This window comes from Rhopalosiphum padi, chromosome 2 (assembly GCF_020882245.1).
Source record: "Rhopalosiphum padi isolate XX-2018 chromosome 2, ASM2088224v1, whole genome shotgun sequence".
Lineage (NCBI taxonomy): Eukaryota > Metazoa > Arthropoda > Insecta > Hemiptera > Aphididae > Rhopalosiphum > Rhopalosiphum padi.
The window spans coordinates 86892250-86914342 of NC_083598.1; the positions used below are offsets into that span (position 1 = coordinate 86892250).

A 22093-nucleotide genomic window follows, 5' to 3' on the forward strand; every position below is an offset into this window, starting at 1 on the left:
ATATACCTACTGAAAGATAAAAATAACATTTCAAATTGATTTAAATCATTTATATCTCTGGTATCATTTTTAATTTTCTATAACTAATATAACACGAAATTCAAATATATTAGCTGTGTGCCTGTGTATACATTTTATATTTATATATTAAATAAATAAATATAAAATTATTATACTATTAATTTGTTACGATAAATACACATTAAAATAATGAAGAAAATATGAAAAAACTGCATTTTTAACAAACAAACATAATAGTTAATAAAATATATAAGAAATCGTTACAATGTATACATGTTAAAATAATAACGAAGAAACTGTATTTTTAACGAACAAGCATAATAATTAAAAAATATATAAACAATGTTTTCAATTGTAGTAACTGACAACTGTCAGTTACTCCAATTAAAGTTTCCGTAAAACGCCGTGATTGAGTTCAATTTACCATTTATAATATTTTGTTGAATTTCAACTTTCCCGAAATCTTGTGCCAAACGTAAATACTGAAATATTATAATATAAAGTTTAATGTATATACCTAAGACCAATAATCATGCGTGTTTTACTTCTGATATGTCGGTGTTTTTTGGCATGTGGAATGCGATATTTGGTGCAATAGTTTTGGCAAGTTTAAAAATATCGAAGCCTCCTCCAAAATGACTTTGACACATCGACTTTAAACTATAAATTTTATTGATTGCATACCCGGGGCCTCCCCACGGCGGAGACATAAACAATACATCTGCTTTTATCGTCGGATAAATCGAAAAAAAGTCGCCGACCATAAACTGGATTTTGTCCTCAACACCGCATATCTTAGCATTATGCCGTGCCAACTTGATCTTCTCCGGGTCGATGTCAATTGCTATAACTAAACACAAGTTATTAAAACATTTATTAGACATTATGTTACATAATAATAATAATAATAATAATACCTTTTTTACATGTTTTGGCTAATTGAATGGCATTACCACCTGCTCCACAAAAGGGATCTACCACTATATTATTTGTACAACGTATTGCAATGTGGTAGCTTAAAATCTCGGGGCAAACCGAATGAAATCTCTCTGTAAAATAAAATATGATTTAAAAAAAAATTTAAAACATTTCCTGTTCACTAATTAGTGGCTTGTGAGTGCTAAAATATTAGCGACGAATAAATAGTCAAGGAATATTTCTAAATAATATAAATGCATATGCCTTACCCACTTGTTTCTATATAATTTTAATACAAATATATTATTTAAAAAAAAAATTACATGAAAATATCATATTATATGCAGTCAACGTGTTACATTTAATATAATATAATTACCTTCATCTAGTATAATGTCTTGATCGAAGTTTGAAAACAGCATGTATCTCATTTCCCAATATTTTTAACGTATTGGTTTTTGTTGATAGTGATTCGGTTATTTTGTATAGATTAATTGTTGTGAGTTAGTGTTGTTTTGAGTAATTGACTTTTGATAATGAATGTAAGAGAAAAATATAAAAAAAAAATTATAAAATTATTATTATTTATTACTATTATTAAATTTAAAATATATTTTATACATAATTATTGTTGTAATAATGCTTTTCCGGGAATTTTTGATAGGGTATTAAATTTTTATATCTTTCTTTTTAATTATATGTATCTGGATTATCTGTTAAATTCTATAATATAACAAATAACGTTAAAAACTATTATTAAAAAAAAAAAAATAATTAACTATTTATTTACAAACATTTTTTTTCCATAACTAATTTTAATTGTATGTTATTATGTTATATTTTTTAAGTCTCTAAAGAATTGTATTCAAAATATAAACAACAAAGCATAATATTCGACTTATTAATCTTGTTACTTAACTCAAAAAGTTCTAAGTATTAAAAATCTTAAAAAATTATTGTATAATATGCATTCAATTTCGGATATCATTATATTATTTAGAAAGTTGAAATTATTCTTAAATTTATCCACAAAATAGTTGTCAATTAATTGAATTATTAAATTTTACCCGAGAGTGCAACCGAGAAAAAGAAATGTTTAAAACTATTATTAAATTAAAAATATATTTTATATACATAATATTTGTTGTAATTTTCTGGGAATTTCTCATAGATAATTGGCTTTTGATATTTTCCGTTTTGATGGCATCCATCAGAACTACCTTTTAAATTCTAAAATAAAAAAAATAACTATAAATATTAAATTTGTTCTAAACTATTAATTTTCCATTCAAATAAAAATTGCTAAAATGTAAAAAGTTATTGAAATGTAACACATAATCACATAATAGTTTAGTTTACCTATATTTAAACAAAATAAATAAATAAATTTAATTTGTTCATCATCTCCAATAGCTGTTGTACATAATTTATGTTTATCCGAATAGAAGTAATCACTAGAGGTTTTATTTTCAACTACTGATTTGCTTCTAATTGGACGTCTATTATGCCTATAAAAACGTATGTAAAATTTAAAAGTTTAATATGGATGTAAATCAATTTAATATTTCTAGGGAAATAGGGTAAATGAGGGACTCTCCTCCTAAGTCCAAACTTATTAACTTTAAATAAATCTCCATTAAAATAATTTCTATTAAGCTGATAATAATTGGTAAGAATTTAATATTTATACCAACAGAAAAACAAAAATATCCAATATAAACATTTATTTTATTTTCAGAACTTGTATCTGAGTTGGAAAAAATTTTCTAATTTGACAGAAAAAGGTATTGGTGGAAAACGGAAAGCTCATTTTCGGCGGAAAACAGACGACATTCGTGTTGCATATAATATTAAAAATTGTTTTTTAATTCTTGTTAAAAATACTTACTTTTTATTGGCTACAAAGTAGGTGCACGCTAAAGTAATTTTTTTATCAAAAAATCTGCATTGGTTGCGGCCGTATATCACTTCTACCATTTTTCCAGACCGAGTAGTATAATTTGGTTTTTTAAAATAAATTAGTGTTTTTGATGGACGTCCATTTCGGAGTGTCGTTCATCGCTTTCGGATAATTACGATTCATTGTTAGTATGGATCCGCTTTACAAATAATCTGTGTGTATAGAAAACAAAGATGTGTTCTTTTTTGCACAGACTCGTTTGCGATCTTAGTACTAACGAAATGAAAATAAATATGAAATGAAAATAAACATGAAATGAAAATAAATATGAATTGAAAATAAATATGAAATGACAATGAGAAACAAAAATATAAATTGTGTTAATAATGTTGTTTGTTGTTGTCGTCATGGGCACACGATATTATAATAATTAGAACCTGACAACCGTTCATTCAGCCAAATATAATTTTAATTGTTTATAGTGTTAAGCCAGTATATTATAATATTGATATATGTTTGTTATTAATTATTATCGTAAGAGATTCATGAATAAATTTACTGTCCAAAGTTATTTTTCATTAAAAAAAAATGTTTCAATTTCTGTAAGGATAACTTACGAGGAATCTTGTATTCAATAGTCATCTATTATTTATTTTAATCCTGTAATAATGATAATAATATAATTCTTTTACTTATAATATAGTGTTCTACTATACTATCTATACTTAATAGTACCCTATACTGGCTACCGCACGGTATTCGTTAGTTGCGCCGAATTTGGGACTGCACTTTGGTATACCTGTATAATTATACATCAATTATACGTCATAAAAAAAAAATAGTTAAACCATATTATTATAAAATTGTCAGTTGATTTAATTTTAATAATTTTAGTTTATATAAATAGTATGGTTAATATAGTTATTATAATTTACAATTCGTTGTTAGTTTGATATCGGAGTCAATATGGTATAAATATTATCGATTTGTATGGCCATTGCAATTTGTATTGTACTAAATGTCATTGAGTATCAATTTTTTAATACCTATAAAAACTAAATACAACTAGGTAACCCAACACGTAAAAACAGATTATCAAAATCTAAAGTTACCAAACATATTTGTAAATTACTTATTTACCAAATGATCAACACAACTTATCTGTAACTCTATAAGTTCTAAAATCAATGGTAATAGACATTAATATTGTACACAAAATATGTTTTTTAGGAATTCTTCTTGATATTTTTCGGTGCATTTGACATTATTGACATACAACATACGACATGTATTACATCCAAATATTATATACCACTAAATTCGTATGCAAGAAAATGACATACAGCATATCCCGTGAGGATTTTAATGACGTCGTTGAACAGCATCAAAAAACAAACGAAGCGATGAATTATATTTTACTCGCCACCCATCACCCCAGTGATGTTGTATAGCTATAGAGGACACGCGCAATCATAAAAAGCCCAGGAATGTTTAGCAAAACTCACACACGAACATGTTGATACTTATATAAATGGGTATTCTTAATAATATTCGGTGTGTTTAGAAGTTAATGGCACAGACCTCAAACTCGTAAATAATTTAGGTGTATGCATTTTCGGTTACAAAATGAATCAGTACTCCTAAATTGAAGTATATACATTGTTCTTGATTAGTTTTTAACCGTGCATGAGCCATTTTAAAAATATGGTTAACAATTATGGTCTTTGAAGGTGTAAGAACATTATTTCTGAACAGTTAAACTTTTGCAAGCGCGTTATAGCGCTTTCTCAGGTTTTCGGCACTATTCTGTTTCAGAAAACCCGACTATGTAAACCGTAAAATTGTTTCCAGTTAAAAATTGTACCAAAACACTTAAAGTGAACTTTGACGGTTTTCCAATACGGTTCTTAAACCGTGGTGTTTGAACTATTTTAAAATTAACGATTATCAGGCACTGACATTGAACGTTAAAATTGCTACTCGAGTAACGCGCGCACTGCGAACATCGAAATCACAATAATGATTGCTCAACCCCATTTTATAGACTTTTTGATTTCAAGAGTTTGCAGGTCGCGCACTCTCACATGATACTTATCGCCTGTGCACGGTATATATACAGTGTATAGTGTTAACACGTATAATATGGTATATCAAATGAGAATATATGCACGTATATGCTATATATTGTTAATTTTGGTTTTAATAGTGTTATTAAGAACCATAAGGTAAACATTTTAAGACATATCCAAACCTTTACAAAAATAATTATATAATATATTAACTTCGACTTGGTAGCAAATTTAAACACTATATACAGTAATTACTAATATAGTAAATTAATTAAGAATTATTGTTTATAATTTTTGTATGAACACAGTAGTGTAAATAGCTAAAATCGTATGGTGAAAAAAAGGTAACCCTAGTCTCCAGATATTCTTCCCTTTACTATTAAATAATATAAATCTGTAGGAGAAAGTAAGGAAAATGTATTAAGTGTGTATAAATTTATAGGTATTGTATGCCACATAAATGTTTTAGAGGGGCTCGTTCAGATTTGGGGAGTTTATAAGCGCTCTATAATTGCATCGCTGTTTGAACACTTTCCTGATTAGTACTGTTACTTACTACTGACAAAAATCGTCATAAGTTATACACTTTATAATAATTTGCGTTTCATTATACATATTACGAATAAGTTAAATTCTCAAACCAGGTATGAACTAAAAAAAAACCCTTGGACGAGTCCATGTATGATTCTTTAAGTGTTCATAATATATATTTTGTTTGAGTGTAGTATAAATAGTTTAATAGCTTAGGAATTAAAAAATTATGTGACTATGAAATGCATTTGAGTTTGAAAAGCATTTTTTTAATGAAATATACCTACTATATTATTACCTAACTTATTAATAAATATCGTTGTAAACACGAGCGCACATTACGATTTCATATATAACATCATGTATAACACGGCGGCCCGTTGATTACATGTATTATTATTTACTTAACACATATTATATATGATAGATAGACTCGTAGATCGTAGCTTATAATATTATGTTGATAATTAACATAACCATATAATTATTATTCGTAATTTTCTCTTTCGTAACTGCTCTGGTGTAATACCCACGCTGTCTTCTTGTAAATTGTATATCAATTCAATTATTCGTGCCAAGTTAACCTACAGCGGAATAGAACATACATACACGCATAAACGCATAGTGCTATAATAGTCATTAGTAGAAAGTATAATATGTAGCAAGCACGTCGAAGTCTCGTGATAAAATCGTGTTATAAAACCTAATAGTTTTCTATGAGGATCAAATAATATCGAACTAATTACATCCGATTGTTGACAACTATTATTTATTTATTATTATGGTCCAATCATTGCAATGACAACAATTCCACCCATGTGTTATTATTGTAATTCTATAAATAGTTCTTGAATATTGCAATGTCAAAAAAAAATATTTTTATTACACAATATAATATTTGTAGATACTCATTATCGACAATGTAGTAATATTTAAAACTAATAAATCCTTATATTTTTTTATGGTATCTAATTATCACTGAATTGAATTAAATGTTTAGTATAGTTCATATTATAATGCGTGTTAGATTGTTTTTAAGAGCCACATCACGCGTTTTGTTATTTAACTTTGTCACTTAACTATAGGTATCCATAGGTATTTTTTTGCCGTCTCATCGACTATCGGAAAAATTAGACTTCTATATTTACTAACACTATTCTTTACAAAACAAAATTAATTTGACTAAAATGAATACAGCCGCAGCATCCTAAATAGTACCGCGTGTATTAATTTTTAATTATAAAATAAACGCCATACCCATATACCATTGATAAATGTATCATTGTATATATATATATATATATTGTGCAGCAGTTTTATTTTACGGTAAATTATTGTTTTACCGGAAAAACGACGTCATCGTTGTGGGAGGAGGCCGTCTCGGGCACACGACAGACTGTGCGCTGTCTTATAATAAAATAATAGTATATTAATTCCCTAATCTGCAAACACTATACGAAATTCGATTATACGCGACTAGTCGGTCGGAAAACTTTCGACACACACAAATCAGTTGTGACGAGTTTAGAAGATGACTGGAAAGAAGATAAAGAAGCTGTAGATGTTACACATATAATATACTACCTATAGTACTATTTATATATATTAGTATATATACTGTATATATAGGTATATTTGGATCACGAAAACAATTGCCAACGTCACTTATAAGTTTATTGCACCGCGTGTAAATACTAAATGTATTAAATATTATCTCAAAATATAATTTTTGTATACTATAAAACCACATCCAGCACAAAAGGTTTTCCCTCCATGGCTCCATCATTCATTTAAAAGTATAGTGGTTGTTTATGTGACCATCATTGGAGTATATGGTTTTTTTAAAAACAAAATTCCTAGGAAGACTTGTTTCCAATCATTATAATACATTTTATAAAAATTCCTTCAACCACGGAAACCCCTCCTTATCCAAACTATCCTCTCGCACATTACCTGACAACCCTTTTCGTACTTCAAACATAAATAGCCACGTGATGAAAAATTGTTAACTTATTTATTATATTTTTTTGATATGGATGATATAATTAAAAAAAGACCGCGGGAGTCACTGAATGGAGCTTTGGACCAGGAAATACGAGCAGCTGATAGGGAAAATCTGAATATTGAATTTGCAGTAACGGGATAGCCTAACGGCCGATAAAACCTAAAGAGAAGAAGAAGAAGAAGATAATGCACGATCAGTAATAAGAGAACCTTTGAGTCCGGAAACACAGTCGAGACAATCGGCCGTCACCGCACTATACACGATTTGATGCGGCCGGCCGGTAGCGCGTGCAAAAGTGGGCTTTCCCCACTCACCGCGTACAGGTCTGCGGCGGAGGCGGTAGGGGACCACGGCGGCGACAGGTCGGCGTGCACGTCGACGCGCGCGCGTACTCATCGGTTCAGTCGCTATCACACGGTGCATTCAGTCCGTACCATGAGGCGCGCGTGGCCGCCCGTTTACCGTCCACCGCCGCAACAGAAAGTCGTCTCGGCCGCAGCGGCGCCGCAGATGCAATCGCCGACGACCGCGGCCGCGACGCGTTACCGTCGCGAATCCGTAGCGGCCGCCGGTGCGTGTTACGTTATCGCCGCGCCGTGTTCGTGCAGTCCGCCGTTGACCGTCCGCAATGGTCAGCAACAGTACTCGGCGTACCACCAACACCGCGGACCGCCGCCGCCTTTGCCCGCCCGGAACGGCGGTGGCTGTCCGTACCGCTGTTGCGCGGACGGCCGCCCGCTAAAGTCGTCTTCCCACCCGGCGGCGATGCGGTCGCCGCTGCAGCGGCCGCTTCAGCAGCAGCAACAGCAGCAACAGCAACAGCAGCACCAGCAGCAACTGGAACAGCAGCAACGGCGGTGCGCGTACGTCAGGCCCCGGCCGTCCAGGTCGCTGGAGAACCTACTCCGGGTCGTCGAGCTGGACGAACCCGTGGCGCCGGTCGGCCACCGCGGTGTGTACGAAAAGAGTTGTCACTACGGGAATCCCAGACGGAAGTTGAAGGTGCCGGGCAAAGAGAACAGGCACGCGTGGAAGCGCCGGTCGATGGAGAGCCTCCTGTCGGCCCGCGACGTCGCCGACAAAAGCTTTGAATTCTTCCGCCACGTAAGACCACTGAACTGCGTTTACTATAATATATTTCTACGATTATTTACGCTGCGTCAGAAAAACGAGAAAATGTTATTGGGCACGTATTATCATATTATATATCTGCAGGCGGGTGGCCAGCGAGAAGAGACTTGCGGGCCACCAAATATATTAATAAAATATATATGGAAGAGCCAAAATGTAAAAAAAAAAGTTCATACATAAATATAAAAATACAAAAATTCATATTAAAAAATTTTTTTGTAAAAATGTTATGATATAAGATATGAGCCGCAAAAGTCTATGACTCGAGTCGCGGTTTGGCCACCCCTGATATATATAGCCAGTAGCGTGCAGGTGAACTTGGTTTTTTCGCAGATGCTAATATATTCCACCAAAAACCCGATTAAGTCAGTCGCTGTCATATTTTTAACTATACCCAATAAATATACTAAAACACTAAATTATTGTAGGTGCATCGGTTACGTTATCGTTCTCAATCGCCCCATATCTTTAAAAAAAAAAAAAATTAGACGGCCACCTCTCGACACTTTGCCACTGAATTTATGTAGTCATAGTACCGAATTATTTTAGACTTTTTGGTTTTTCGCCATAAATTGACCGCTATGCCATTACATCGACAAACCGTAAACATTTATTTTTCCAATATTATAAATACTTTTTCCTTGGATACAAATCAGACACCTCTATGATCTAAAATATTATTGTTGTCGTGTTTGTCTGATTGTCGTTTAAAATGTGTCAAAGAAAAATATTTGACCAAATATTATGTTCTATTATTATACTCACTATTATACGAGTAGGTCAAGAAGTATTATACTGTTTTGAATATTAAATTTTTATCACTGCGTTATTCTGTATTGTTTGTATTAAAGTATTCTGTTTTTACAAAAATATTCATGAGTGGAATTTTCATGAAAATATGAATAACATATACTTATAGGGTTGACATTTATATCCATTAGTATGTTTCTTTTGGATTTTCATTTTTGACATTGGTTAGTGATATTTACGAATCGCTTCAAACAATAAAAATTATTATTTTCTTATTTTGCATAATATTTTAATTATGTACTCGTGAATCATATTTATTGTAAATATATCAATAAACACGATAAACACATGTTTTGAGGTATAATTTAACATAAGTAATATAAAGTATTCTCAGTGGGGCCCAGTATTTCATTATATGAAATTAAAATAAAATAAATAAATAAAATAAAAAAGTATATTATAAAAAAAAATATTTTTGAAAACTTTTTGTCGTGTTTTGAAAATTTGAGAGTTATTTTTAAACTTATCCTTACCTCTATGATTTACAATTAAATTATGGGAGACTATTAGCATAATGTCGCGTTAATTATACTTGATAATTTAAACTCCATAAATTAGTAATTTTTTTTACAGGCGAAAGAAATTTATTGAAAATTCTACACGTTTTTTGAGATAAACATTATCAAAACTGATTTAGTATTAAATACTATATATTAAAATTTAATTTTAATATTAAATATAATGTTTATCCTGATTTTATTTATTTTAATATAAGAAGATGCTTCATTTTAACTTCAATGATAGTTGGGAAATTTATTATTTATTTTATCATATTTTTATTGCATACCATTTTAAGATATTTTATTGGTATGATATGCATTTTTGTTATTTTTTATTGAGTATAAATCTTGGCCTTAATAATATATAACACGTTTTTTTTTTTTAATGCTCTCCGTCTATCGTGGTCATTTGACAATAAATTGGTTCTATACCCAATAATAATAAATGATTTTCTGTCACAAATCGTAAATTGTTCGTTATACGTAATATTGTCATTTCAAAGATATGCTATATACAGTTTTCCGTGACATTACGAGTTTATATTAACGTATTATCCCGTTTAATTCATTTCCGTATGCTTCGTATTATCGTTTGAATTTGGTATTAACGATCCGTAAAAGTGGGATGATATGTTAACTTTGTTGTTCCGTCTACTGTACACACTTACCGTATTTTTATGAAAATATTTTTACCCGACACTAATTGTTTAATCTTTTTCTTTTAAAAAATGTGACTGTTTCAATCACTTTCATTTCAAGTTGACGATAATCTTGTATGGTTCTGTTGTAATATCTATTAAATTATTAATTGTCGATGGACTTTTTAAACTACCATAATATCGTCGGGTGGTGATGTGGATGCATTCACAATTAAGAACTTTATTACACTGATCATGTTTCAGTTGATTGGTATTATTTGGATTTGATTACGTTTATGTAAAACTATATTATTATTATTATTATGATTAACGTTTAATATAGTTTAAAAATTATACCGATTCTGATTCGTTTAAAAATGTTAATTTTTTACGTATTATCAATTATTTTTATTATATATAATAAAAAAAGCGATATATGTTTATTATTTATGGATAATAACTACTTTACCTTAGTATACAGTGTATATATATTATAATAAAATATTACTAAGCGGTTTACGCGCATGCATCATTTTACTTCTTATTCTCTAGGCTGTTTTGTCTTTAGTCCCGCTAAATTTGTACCTTACTCAATTTTACCGTTGTCGGCCACGATACATAATGCCTGTAGGTATATCTGTATCTGTATTAGGTACGCGCCTATAACTATGTATATTATATTTTTATATTTCTATTATCTATATGTATTTTGGTATATTTAATAATACAAAACAATAAAATTAAGTCTATGTTTGTTATGTAACTATTTTGTCAAAATTTTACCTAAATTTTCCAAACATATTTATATACATAATATCAGTGATACACAATGTGGGTACTATGGTCACATTGAGGATATTTTAATTTTGAGAGGATTGTTAAGAGACGGTGAATGTAGATTTTTCTTCAATTTATTTTAGTATGCATAAAAATACAACTATTTACATTTTACATTAGTTAAATTAAGTGAAAGATCATCAGTTTTTTAATAGATGTTCATATAAAATATCGCTATGGTTTTTTTTTGAGGGGGGAGGGGGTGTTCGTTTTCATAATCCTAGTCATTTGATTTTTAAACACATCGTTTTCGCGTTCACAAGTGTATATGCTTTAAGTAGTACCTACTGGAAATCGATGAAATTCTGGACGTGAATCTAGATTTACATAGCTAACTGTTTTTGTGTAATTATCTGCATCGAGTGCGTATTGTTGTACTTTTACAAAATGATTCTTGAACAACTTCCGCCAAATAAAACGTCGCCTGTATTCGGAGGTTAGAATGCGTCGGGTGTCTCGTAAATGTAGGATATACAAGATCATTAAGTTCTATGATAGTTCCTTATAGTAAAAGACTGTTTCGTACACCTCTACGACCGTTATTTAGAAATTATAATTCAATATACGTAATATTGTATTCATATTATAATATGGGGTAAGCTTGGAAAATCCGAGGAAAACTTTGGTAAAATAATCGCGTAACGCGCTCTGAGATAATTATCAGTATAACATATAAATATTAAATATTATCGCGCATTATTATTGTTCGTTTATAAAAGTCTCCGCGCGAGTGCCGACAAATATTCGCATTTTGATGTGTAATGTAACTGTAATGCACTGCAAGTGTGTCGGATGTTACTGTATCATTCGGTTCAAGGCGCAGTCGATTATCCAACGTTGTCGGAAGGTATTGTGACGGACATCAAAGGATGTTTGGTTATTAATTATGATTGTTGTGTATGTGTGTCCGACTGTATACAAGCACGTGTCCTATAAAAACACTTCAACTTAATACATTGCGTAAACTAAATGATTTATTTATTGTTAATTAAACATATCTGAATTTGATTTACCTAAAAGGTATGTATAATAGTTACATATAGCGGATAGAAACATATTTTACCAATCCTGTAGTGTAATATTATATTATATAGGTACCATATATAATTATATAATGTATTATTATAAATTATTTACAAAATATATAATATAGTATGGTTCATATATCAAGTTTTTGTTTAAAACAACACAGATCTTCTTTAAATGCATTCTTTCTTCGGTAGATATTTTTTTCATTTACGTTTTTTCATTGCATATGTTACTCTCTGCAATTCTGCGTATATAGTTGTCCATATCTATATTATTATACATACATAAAAAATACGTTTGCGCATAAAACAAGTTTTCCGTACATTATCGAAAACCATTCCGGTAATATACTCCTGACGACGATATGAGTGACCCGAGCACTTTCGCTGTTGTCTCGACTCTTAAAGGTTGCTGTGCGTAAGACGAATTCTTAAGAACCGGAGTAAATGATTTTATGCATATACCTATATGTACATAAAAAAAAGAAAAAAAAACGGTGCGTGCAGATTTAAAAAAGAACGACATTGTTGGTTTTCACTTTTGGAAACTTGTTTTTGTCACACATATACACAATATTATATTGTATACGACTAAACGGTGCCCGTCTGCTGCAGTCAGCGTCGAGGTGTAAGTGCACTTAGCTTTTATTAAACTACGTGTAAAACGTTCCGGGTGGAGACGAATCGTTACAGATAAGGGAAATAGAAGAAAGGTCAGGTCACAATATCATTCCTACTTGGCATTACGCGTTTGAAAGCGTTCGATTATTCACTTACATTTCCATTACATGTACCTATAGAAATCATATGCCTGGGTAATGATATTACTATTGTATACATTGCGGTCGTGTAAATGTAGGTGAAACATAATATACAATATGAAGTATGTTCACTATGACTAATACGGGCTGTCATCAAGGCCGAGTTGTGGTGCTGTAGTGTGTGCATAAAAGTTATCACGCGGATGAACAATAATTAACGACGGCGTAGCGGTATTATTAAAATGGGCTTTTAGCGTCGAAAATTAATATTAAAGTAGAAATCTGGTTCAAAACTGGTTGATCGTTAAAACGTATTTATTAAATCGTTAGGTTTCAATAACCCTTTTAGAGTGCATTATTAATAAAGAAATGTTTTCGCATTTCTAAAAAAAAAAATTACATTAATATAAGAGATCCGATTTGAGTGCCTACACTCATTATTTTGAAAAGTTTTAATTTTATTTATATATGTATAGATTTTTATTTACATAATTAAATGTCAATGAAAAACAATATTTTTAAGTTTTTACTTTTTTGAATGATAAAATATCCATTAAAAACAGATAAATCTTAAAATGTTAATTAATACGGAAAAATATGTGCCAAAAACATTGAAATTTAAATTCAGACGCCGTATCATAAATTTTTATCGAATTAGATTTATTATACTTAATTTATGAACACATTTTGTTAATGTATATGGTCCTGGCGAATGCTGGTTTTTAATATAAAACATATATGTAATGTTTAGAAAACATTAGATTTAAATAGTAAATTTAATTTGTTGTTTTTTATTTTTTTTTTTATAGAGTTTAACATACAATTAGTGAATGCTTTTAGCAATTTTTTCTTTTTACTAAAATTGTGATTGGCTGTATATTACAAGTATACTATACAAGAATAGAAAAATAATTTATTATTATTTTACTTTTGTTAAATATACTTTATAAATCAGCTTTATCTATGTTTAAATCATACAAAGTTACTTAGCATAATAATTTTAATATTACCTACATTATTAAGTTATTTACACTATAAATAAAAATCTAATGAGTTATAAACATAGGATTTTTTAGAAAGTTTTAATAATTATCTTGTATATATATTATATTCATGTATACTTCTATACAGTAGTCTTGTAGTCTTCTCAAGAGATAATTATGATTAACGCTACTATTTTCTCAATTATGTTAATATTCATTACGTTTAATAGTACTTAGTATATTATATTAACATTACATAGTATTATGTAGGAATTTAATATTAAATTTAAATATTAAATATGATATTATAACAAACTGCTATTAAAAATTGTAATTAAAAATACATTTTAACAACGCTGGTACAATTCTAGCGAATAACTGAGAAATAAAACTTTAAACTTACCATTCGCAGGCTCTCAGTCTTCGTACATGCCTATTACATTGAACCGTTAGATTATTTGGATGTTATTAGTAGACGAGAAAATAAAATAATCTAGTCCGCTTTATACACGTGTATATTGTATATGATATGGCACCAATTTATATTCTTAAATTACGTCGTTTTAACCAACTAGTTTTAATATGTTAGTAGTTAGTATTCAATATTTCAAAAATAATTATCATTTTAAAATATATTTTTTTTCATTTTATACGAGTATGGTTGATGGATGCAACCGTTCAATCATTAATTATTTTGCGTGCACATTTAATGGTTTGTGGCGGTAAATTTTATTATTTTTCTTTAAATATACAATCTATATAACTTTTTAGTTACATTTTTTATTAGCTTGACCAAATACCCATTGGTGATAATTTCTTTTTGTTTTTAATTTATTAATTTCGATTGACTAATAAATCTACGGTGCTTCAGACGTTACGGAGGTTTACCAAGAATTTCATTTGCAATGATTAAAAATTAAAAATACTTGTTATGCCTAAATTTTCACTCTCTTTTGATAATCTATTCGTTTTTTTCACGAAATTTAGACTATATTGTATGTTTTATGGTTATTGAACCAAACTTAAATTGTTGGGTATATGTGCGTCGAGCGCGTATGATTAATTAGTTCTAAATCCTTCACTGTTCGTGTGCATATAGATATCGTAAATTAAATTCTTTTTATATCTTAATTTAAGCCATAAAATACTTTTAATAATGTTTACATGCAATTAGTAAATCATTATTCATTTATCATCCTTATCAATTTTTAGTGTTACCGTGACCGTGACTTAGAAAAAATACAACATTAATAAGATAAAATAATTAGTAACAAATGCAAAACTGACGTTTTTTTGGAAACTCCGTATCGAAGTATGATAATATTTTAATATTATGGTTATGAACGTATGCAAAGCGAATAAATTAATAATAAAAATAAATTTATAAATCGCATTTTTCCTTACGATGGTGTGAAACGTTCGGTTTCTCTGTAGCAACGGCTAGTCGTAAACCGACTGAACTCTGCTGTTTTACCGCAGTCCGCTGCAGCGAAACCCTATCTTAAAGACTATTTTACGTATCAGTTACGTACTGTGCATATTGTCTTTAAATGAGCAGATACAACCATGTCAGGTATGGATGATTGCCAATCCAAGATTATACTCTAATATGATAGTATTATAATATCCAATTTATCCGTGTTTAGTCGTTTGATACTTTAAAGTAATATTATTTATTTATTATTTTTTATCATCATAATCGCACGATAGATGCTATTACTGTCATGTATTGACACTTTTGCCGTTTAACGCATAAATAAAACGCATTGAAATACGCGCATGTTGGCTATAGTATGTAGAACAAGCCGTCGCCGTCGATTTGTTTTTACGGTCGACCGACTTGTGCACAGTAGTTTACGATGGTCAGACTTTTTTTATTATTTTTTTAAAAAAAATGAAAGAGTCGCTCTTGAAACGATACGAATATATTATATGTATATCTATATTTACTATAGGAAATGGGGTCGTCGAGTTGTTTCCAATAAACGCCTCTCTGCATAGGTACATAATATTATTATAATTTATAATATATAATATATCAGCGATCAGGGGGCGTGTGAGTGCTGAACCAGCTGCATGCAGTTTTCTCGCAGGTTCGACCCAGCAGTTCCGTGAACAGTGAACACTTATAAATATCATAATTTGTACCTACCTTGCGGGATGCGCACTTAAAACAGTCTACTCACGCAGACTCGGCATATTATATAATCGATAGCCACACACGCTATATAATGATCTGCAATGTTCGATTCAGAAAAAAATAATGTAATAGGACTCCGGTAATACCGTAAAAACGGAGTTCATTCTTCATAGCACCTTAGTGCACCTCATATTAGCGTGAGAGTCTTTGCACATGTAATACTTCCACTACCCTCAAATAATGTGTTATCACAAACCATAACAAATATTCTATAAATTAAATTATCATATTATAAATATCAAATGTTATAAATCATCAAGAATATTTAGTTACGTCGAAACCTGAAAAATTAAATCGATTATCCAGTAACCACGTATCTCCCCCAGTCATCCCCCACAAGTCAAGCACTAATAGTATATTAACGGCGAATAGTATTAGATATTTTCACACAAATATAGTATACACTTATAGCTGCGCGTAATTATGAGATATACGAATCGTCGACGTTTCGGTTTAAAATGCGATTTTCACGCATAGCACGCCGACGATCACAACCGTTTTATTTATATATATATTATAACGTAGCCGCGTAGGTGTGTGTATTGTATATTGCGCGTTGTACAGAAATGCACGCGGTTTTGGTGCGAGCGGACTAGAAACTCGCGGTACCGTGACTGACGCCGACGACCAACCCCGTTCGGTCGAGTGTGTAAGAGTCATCGTGGCCTGCGGGCTCACGGCATCATTGTTTTCGAATACAAAATAAAATATGAAATAAAATACGATATTATACACTCTACAGGTATAAATTATATTGTAGACAATAATGCACGACGAGATATTGTACCATATTGTTCTCATCACTGCGTTTCGCCGTGTATATACCTACATGGTATAATAGTATTATAATTGTATGTATACGATTTGGCGTGTACACAATTATAACAATAACCGCGAATCGTTGGGGGTGAAGTGTGTAGGGCGATGGACGGGTATAGACCAATGAACGGATAATAATAAATAATATCGGTAGGTACTTTACAGACTTCATGCATATACATTATACATGTATATTATACTCGGCCGTTTTGAAATATGGAGATCTAAAAGAAAACAAAATCTTGTATTACTAAATGAATGTAATAATAATGATGTTGGAGTAGTTGGTATATCACGATAATTATTGAATGTGGTGCGAGTGACCCGCGAGTATATCGAAATGTTGTACTTATATTCATTTAACTAGTATAACAGTTTATAATACAGCCTCGTCGATTGACGATTTAATTTGACTCAATTTGTCGACTTAAAAGTGTTACGACCAAATTGTACATAATATACATCTTTATATATATATATATATACGAAACGAAATCAAATCATAGTCCATGTAATATGATGACTGCATATTATTGAGGAATTCATATTAATATTATTGCAGCTTATATAAATTGAATAAGTTATTAACACAGATTCATGACATTACTCGATTGCCGATTTACCTTTAATTTATAGAAGTCGGTAAAATGGCAGACTTTGCACTGTATACAGTTATCACCAAAGAGGTCTGCATTTACAATTTATTTATGGATATATGAGCTGAAATGTGATGGAAGACATTTGGATCTTCTGTATTGCTATTCGTTTCTTGTCAATAACGAACATTTCAAATTGTTAACAACCTCTTTGATAACTAAAGCAGGCAATTTTCCGGGCTTCTAAAATAATACATTGTGTGGGGGGCGGGCTATAGTAAGTTGGCTGTCCATTGTATCATATCTGTGTTAAATCGTACAACATTATTTGTCATGTTGACGTTACCAATATAATATTATATACTATACCAAGTGTACTTACACATTATGATAAGACTTCGTTTAATGATATCGTCTATTGTAATCGTCATTTTTAATGTGTCGTTTCTATCGTTTCAGCCGACTACAACGACGGCAGCCATCGGCGGTAACAAGGCGGCCGGGGCCAACCACACCGGAGACGGACTTCTGGATGGCAGTGCGTATAACAGCGACCAAAACGGCAAGCCCAGGTTCATTGCAGTCACCCGATTGGAGGACGTGCAGGCGGTCCGGTGCGCAGAATTTCACCCGCACGGTTCCGTGTACGCAGTCGGATCCAATTCAAAAACACTCCGGATATGCGCTTATCCAAAAGTGACGGATATCAGGTCAGTTAATCTCTCTCTCTCTCTCTCTCTTTCTCTTTCTATTTGCCCAACTTGACCCGTCTCTCGTCCTCAGTTCTTCGACAGACAGATAAATAATATAAATAATAAATACAGATAACTCACGCGAACCTCCGCCGACACGCACTTGTCTCTATAATCGACACCGCTCGTTTATGCGTCTTATTTCATCTTCTTTCTGTACCCCCTTCCTTCGTTGTATATACACCTATACAATGTATATACATATATATATCCTCCGAGAGCATCATTCGACACGCGCCGCCGCCAAACCATTGCGGCGGTATCGATTACCATTATTATATACTATTATGTTACTCTTAAACTACAGATATATATTATTATCGTACTAAGTTTATTAATTTAATTTCTCCGGAATTGCCGCTGTTGTTATATTGTTACTCGGGACTACTTATTTATATATCTATGTTTATACCTACGCTCAAAGAAATCGGAAACAATTATTGTAACTCAGCTTTCACAAAAGTATATACAAATATTAAATATTTTCGAAATATATACTTTTCGATTATGATATTGCATACTACTCTTAGCATATTTATACTTACCCTATTTAGTGTCGTATTTTTGTGTGGAAGTGTGGGAAATCTTTGCAGGAGAACGAAAAGTTTGGAATACGTTTTTGTTGTTTTTTAAATCGATAAACAGTAGGTACATATTAAAATCACGATTTACTCATGTCCTTATAGTCCTATATTAATATTTATCATTGTTGCGATGTCTATTTTCCTCAATCTATACTATGTTATTATTAGAATATATGCGTATAAAATGTGTGATGGAATATTTTCGTTAGTATGAAAAATTAAGTGTATATATTTACACTTTTTTTCTTTGTTATTAGATATATCTGTTTTCTTTGTTTTAGATAAAATATGTTATTTAAATGTTTAAGTACCTACATAATTCTTGAACTGAGTTATTCGTACAAAACGTGCTGTTTAGCATGATTTTCCTACATATCTTAACTGTTTATTGATAAAACAATTTTCTTTCTTAACTTCGATGTAACTCAACTAATCGATAATAATATATTAATATATTGACTCAAAATCGGTTAACTAATTTAGATTCAGTATCTTAGAGTGAGAAGTATATTCGTATTTCGTATAAAGGTATTACCTATACGAAATTAGTTGGATTATAGTTTTCAACCATTTACAGAATAAATTTATTTTTTTTACAATTTCAGGCATGCACTACGTTTTATACTTTTATACTCGTACATACGTCAACCGCAGTCGTTAAAATTCCGTGCTGGTCGATATTAGTTATTACTTAAAGTAATAAGTGCCTAATATATCAACAGTATTACGTGCATAAAATATAAATATTCCTTTAAAATTCGTTTGGAAACTATATAAAAAAACCTTTTAGTACTCGGCAGCCTTCGAGAGGCGAAAGATTACTAGCAATAAACAGTCAGTGTTTTTATAAGAATAAAATTTATAGCACATTGTACTTGGCTGCTGCATATTAGAGTTTCTGATATTATTATTATTATTACGATTATTGTTGTATTTTATTGTTCGTACGCGGCGTGTGACCGTTGCACAAGTTTTCGAAACACAAAATCCGTACGATCCGTCGTGTCTCGTGACTTATAAAATCAGAACTGGTACACTTTTCGTACACTGCATATACATTATATTATTATACTGTAAGCAAATGGATCCATTGAGTAATACAAAACGTACCTATATACAGTTGTATAGAGGTATATATTATTAATTTACATTCAGCATGACGCCTACAACGCACAAATGGTGTTTATAAACGTCGTATGTGTATAATGTATTATAATTTATAATTTATAATTTAAATAATTGTGTATAGCGGCTTGGTTTTTTAATTTACTCGTCTCAAGACAGCATGGGATTATAGTGTCATGCAAAGTATAGTTACAATATAATTTATTCACATGATAATGATATCGCTGTAATATAATAGATTACAATAATATTATAATGTTTTCTATTCGTGTACTATTAAGAATATTTTTGATTCAATATTTTCCATGCTGAATATTATACATATAAGTATTGTTTTTATTACGATTGTATACTTTAAATTCGATATAATATTCTAAAAGAATACGGTGATTATGTCCACAATATGTCTCAAAACGCGGTTTGTATACGAGCGACGAGCGTGCGTTGTATAATATAATAAAGTTAGTTTTAACCGTTTTCTTAGTATAGCAGCTATATAGCTGTATAAAAAAAGTAAATAATTGACAATTATTTTTACGGTATATAGTTCATGTGCAGTTAATCTTCGCGTTCGTACATACGTTGTGGTTTGATTACAATATCAACATGTAAGAGATAATTATTTGGTTTACCACAAATATCTACGAAGTAAACCGAAACACATAATTCCTTTTAATATATTTTATTGTTAATATTAACGTTATTTTTATTCGGTAATAATCGTAATCCACGTACAATAAAGGTGAAAAATTAGTTATTCGTCGACTTTTTCTTTTTATTTACAAACACAATTGTAATTGTATAAAGTGCCTAATGAAATATAAAAATAATTTAGGTATGTTTATTATGACTTGCATTTATTTTTTTTTTTTTTTTATAAATGTCATAAATTATATAATATTTAAAAGTAATTATATTTATTTTGATTTTCTCTTATAAGCTCATTAAAGTATGCCTTAAATAGGAAATACGTATATTATATAGTTCTCGTGTAATGTTTATAACCTAAATGTTGTAACTACATCATATAATATGATGGGTCATAAAAAGCCCGCTATTATATGTTTCTTATATTTTAGTGTCCAAAGAAACCTAACGTTATTTACAATCAATTAATATATATATATATAATAGACTCGTCCGGTTTGTAGGCCATAGCCATAGTCATTTACTCAATGATTTGTTCAGTAATGATCCAGCAAAGAAGCATAAAAGAAGAAATAGAAAAGCCCCTTCAGTGATCAGTAAAGCAGTCTGATATTTATAAAATTATGTATTATATATGTTATATATATATTTTGGCGTTTAGTCGTTATTGAAAACTGAGTGAAAGCTATTATTGCTTACGTTAGTCTAATGACTTAGATTGTGTCATTTTTTTCTTTTCAAGTATCGTTCATTTGGAAAAAAATGTTTTTCACGAGCGATGTGATTTATTATGATTTATGTTCGTCGTTGTAAAATTCCATTTTGTCGATTTGCCATAATCCAAAATAAACTATTTGTACTTTCTCAAATTGCTGCAAGGTGAAAACTGTTTATAATTTACTTCTCCATATAAGTTGAAGGTGTTAAAAAATGCATGCAATAATAACAGATAAGTTCACAATTATTGCAGTATAAGTGCGGTAATTGAAAATATATAATTATTGTCGGGCAAAAACTTCACATACACACGCCACATTTATACTATAATATATGTTTATGCGCACTGTTGTATAATAATCATAAATCATAAATATTGTGCATTATGTCATATGACGATCGGATTCTGATTACTGTCACCTACGTACGCTTATTATTTGTAAAAAGATCAAAGAGTTTTTCGTTTTCTTAATAATATTCAGTAATTTGTATAAATTACTAATATTCTTCTTTATTAGGT

At 30.5% G+C, this 22093-nt stretch overlaps 1 protein-coding gene across 4 annotated transcripts in view; it reads left to right on the plus strand.

Annotated features, from left to right (window-relative positions):
- Positions 1–22093, plus strand: part of LOC132921486 (WD repeat-containing protein 47) — a 48715-nt gene that overhangs the window by 17658 nt on the left and 8964 nt on the right. For 3 of the 4 annotated variants that reach the window (XM_060984526.1, XM_060984529.1, XM_060984530.1), the window contains one exon: positions 18207–18457. In XM_060984526.1, coding sequence (XP_060840509.1) covers positions 18207–18457 — 251 coding nt within the window. Of the gene's footprint in view, positions 1–7775; positions 8549–18206; positions 18458–22093 lie in introns of those variants that run through there. The other variant, XM_060984527.1, reaches the window with a different exon arrangement.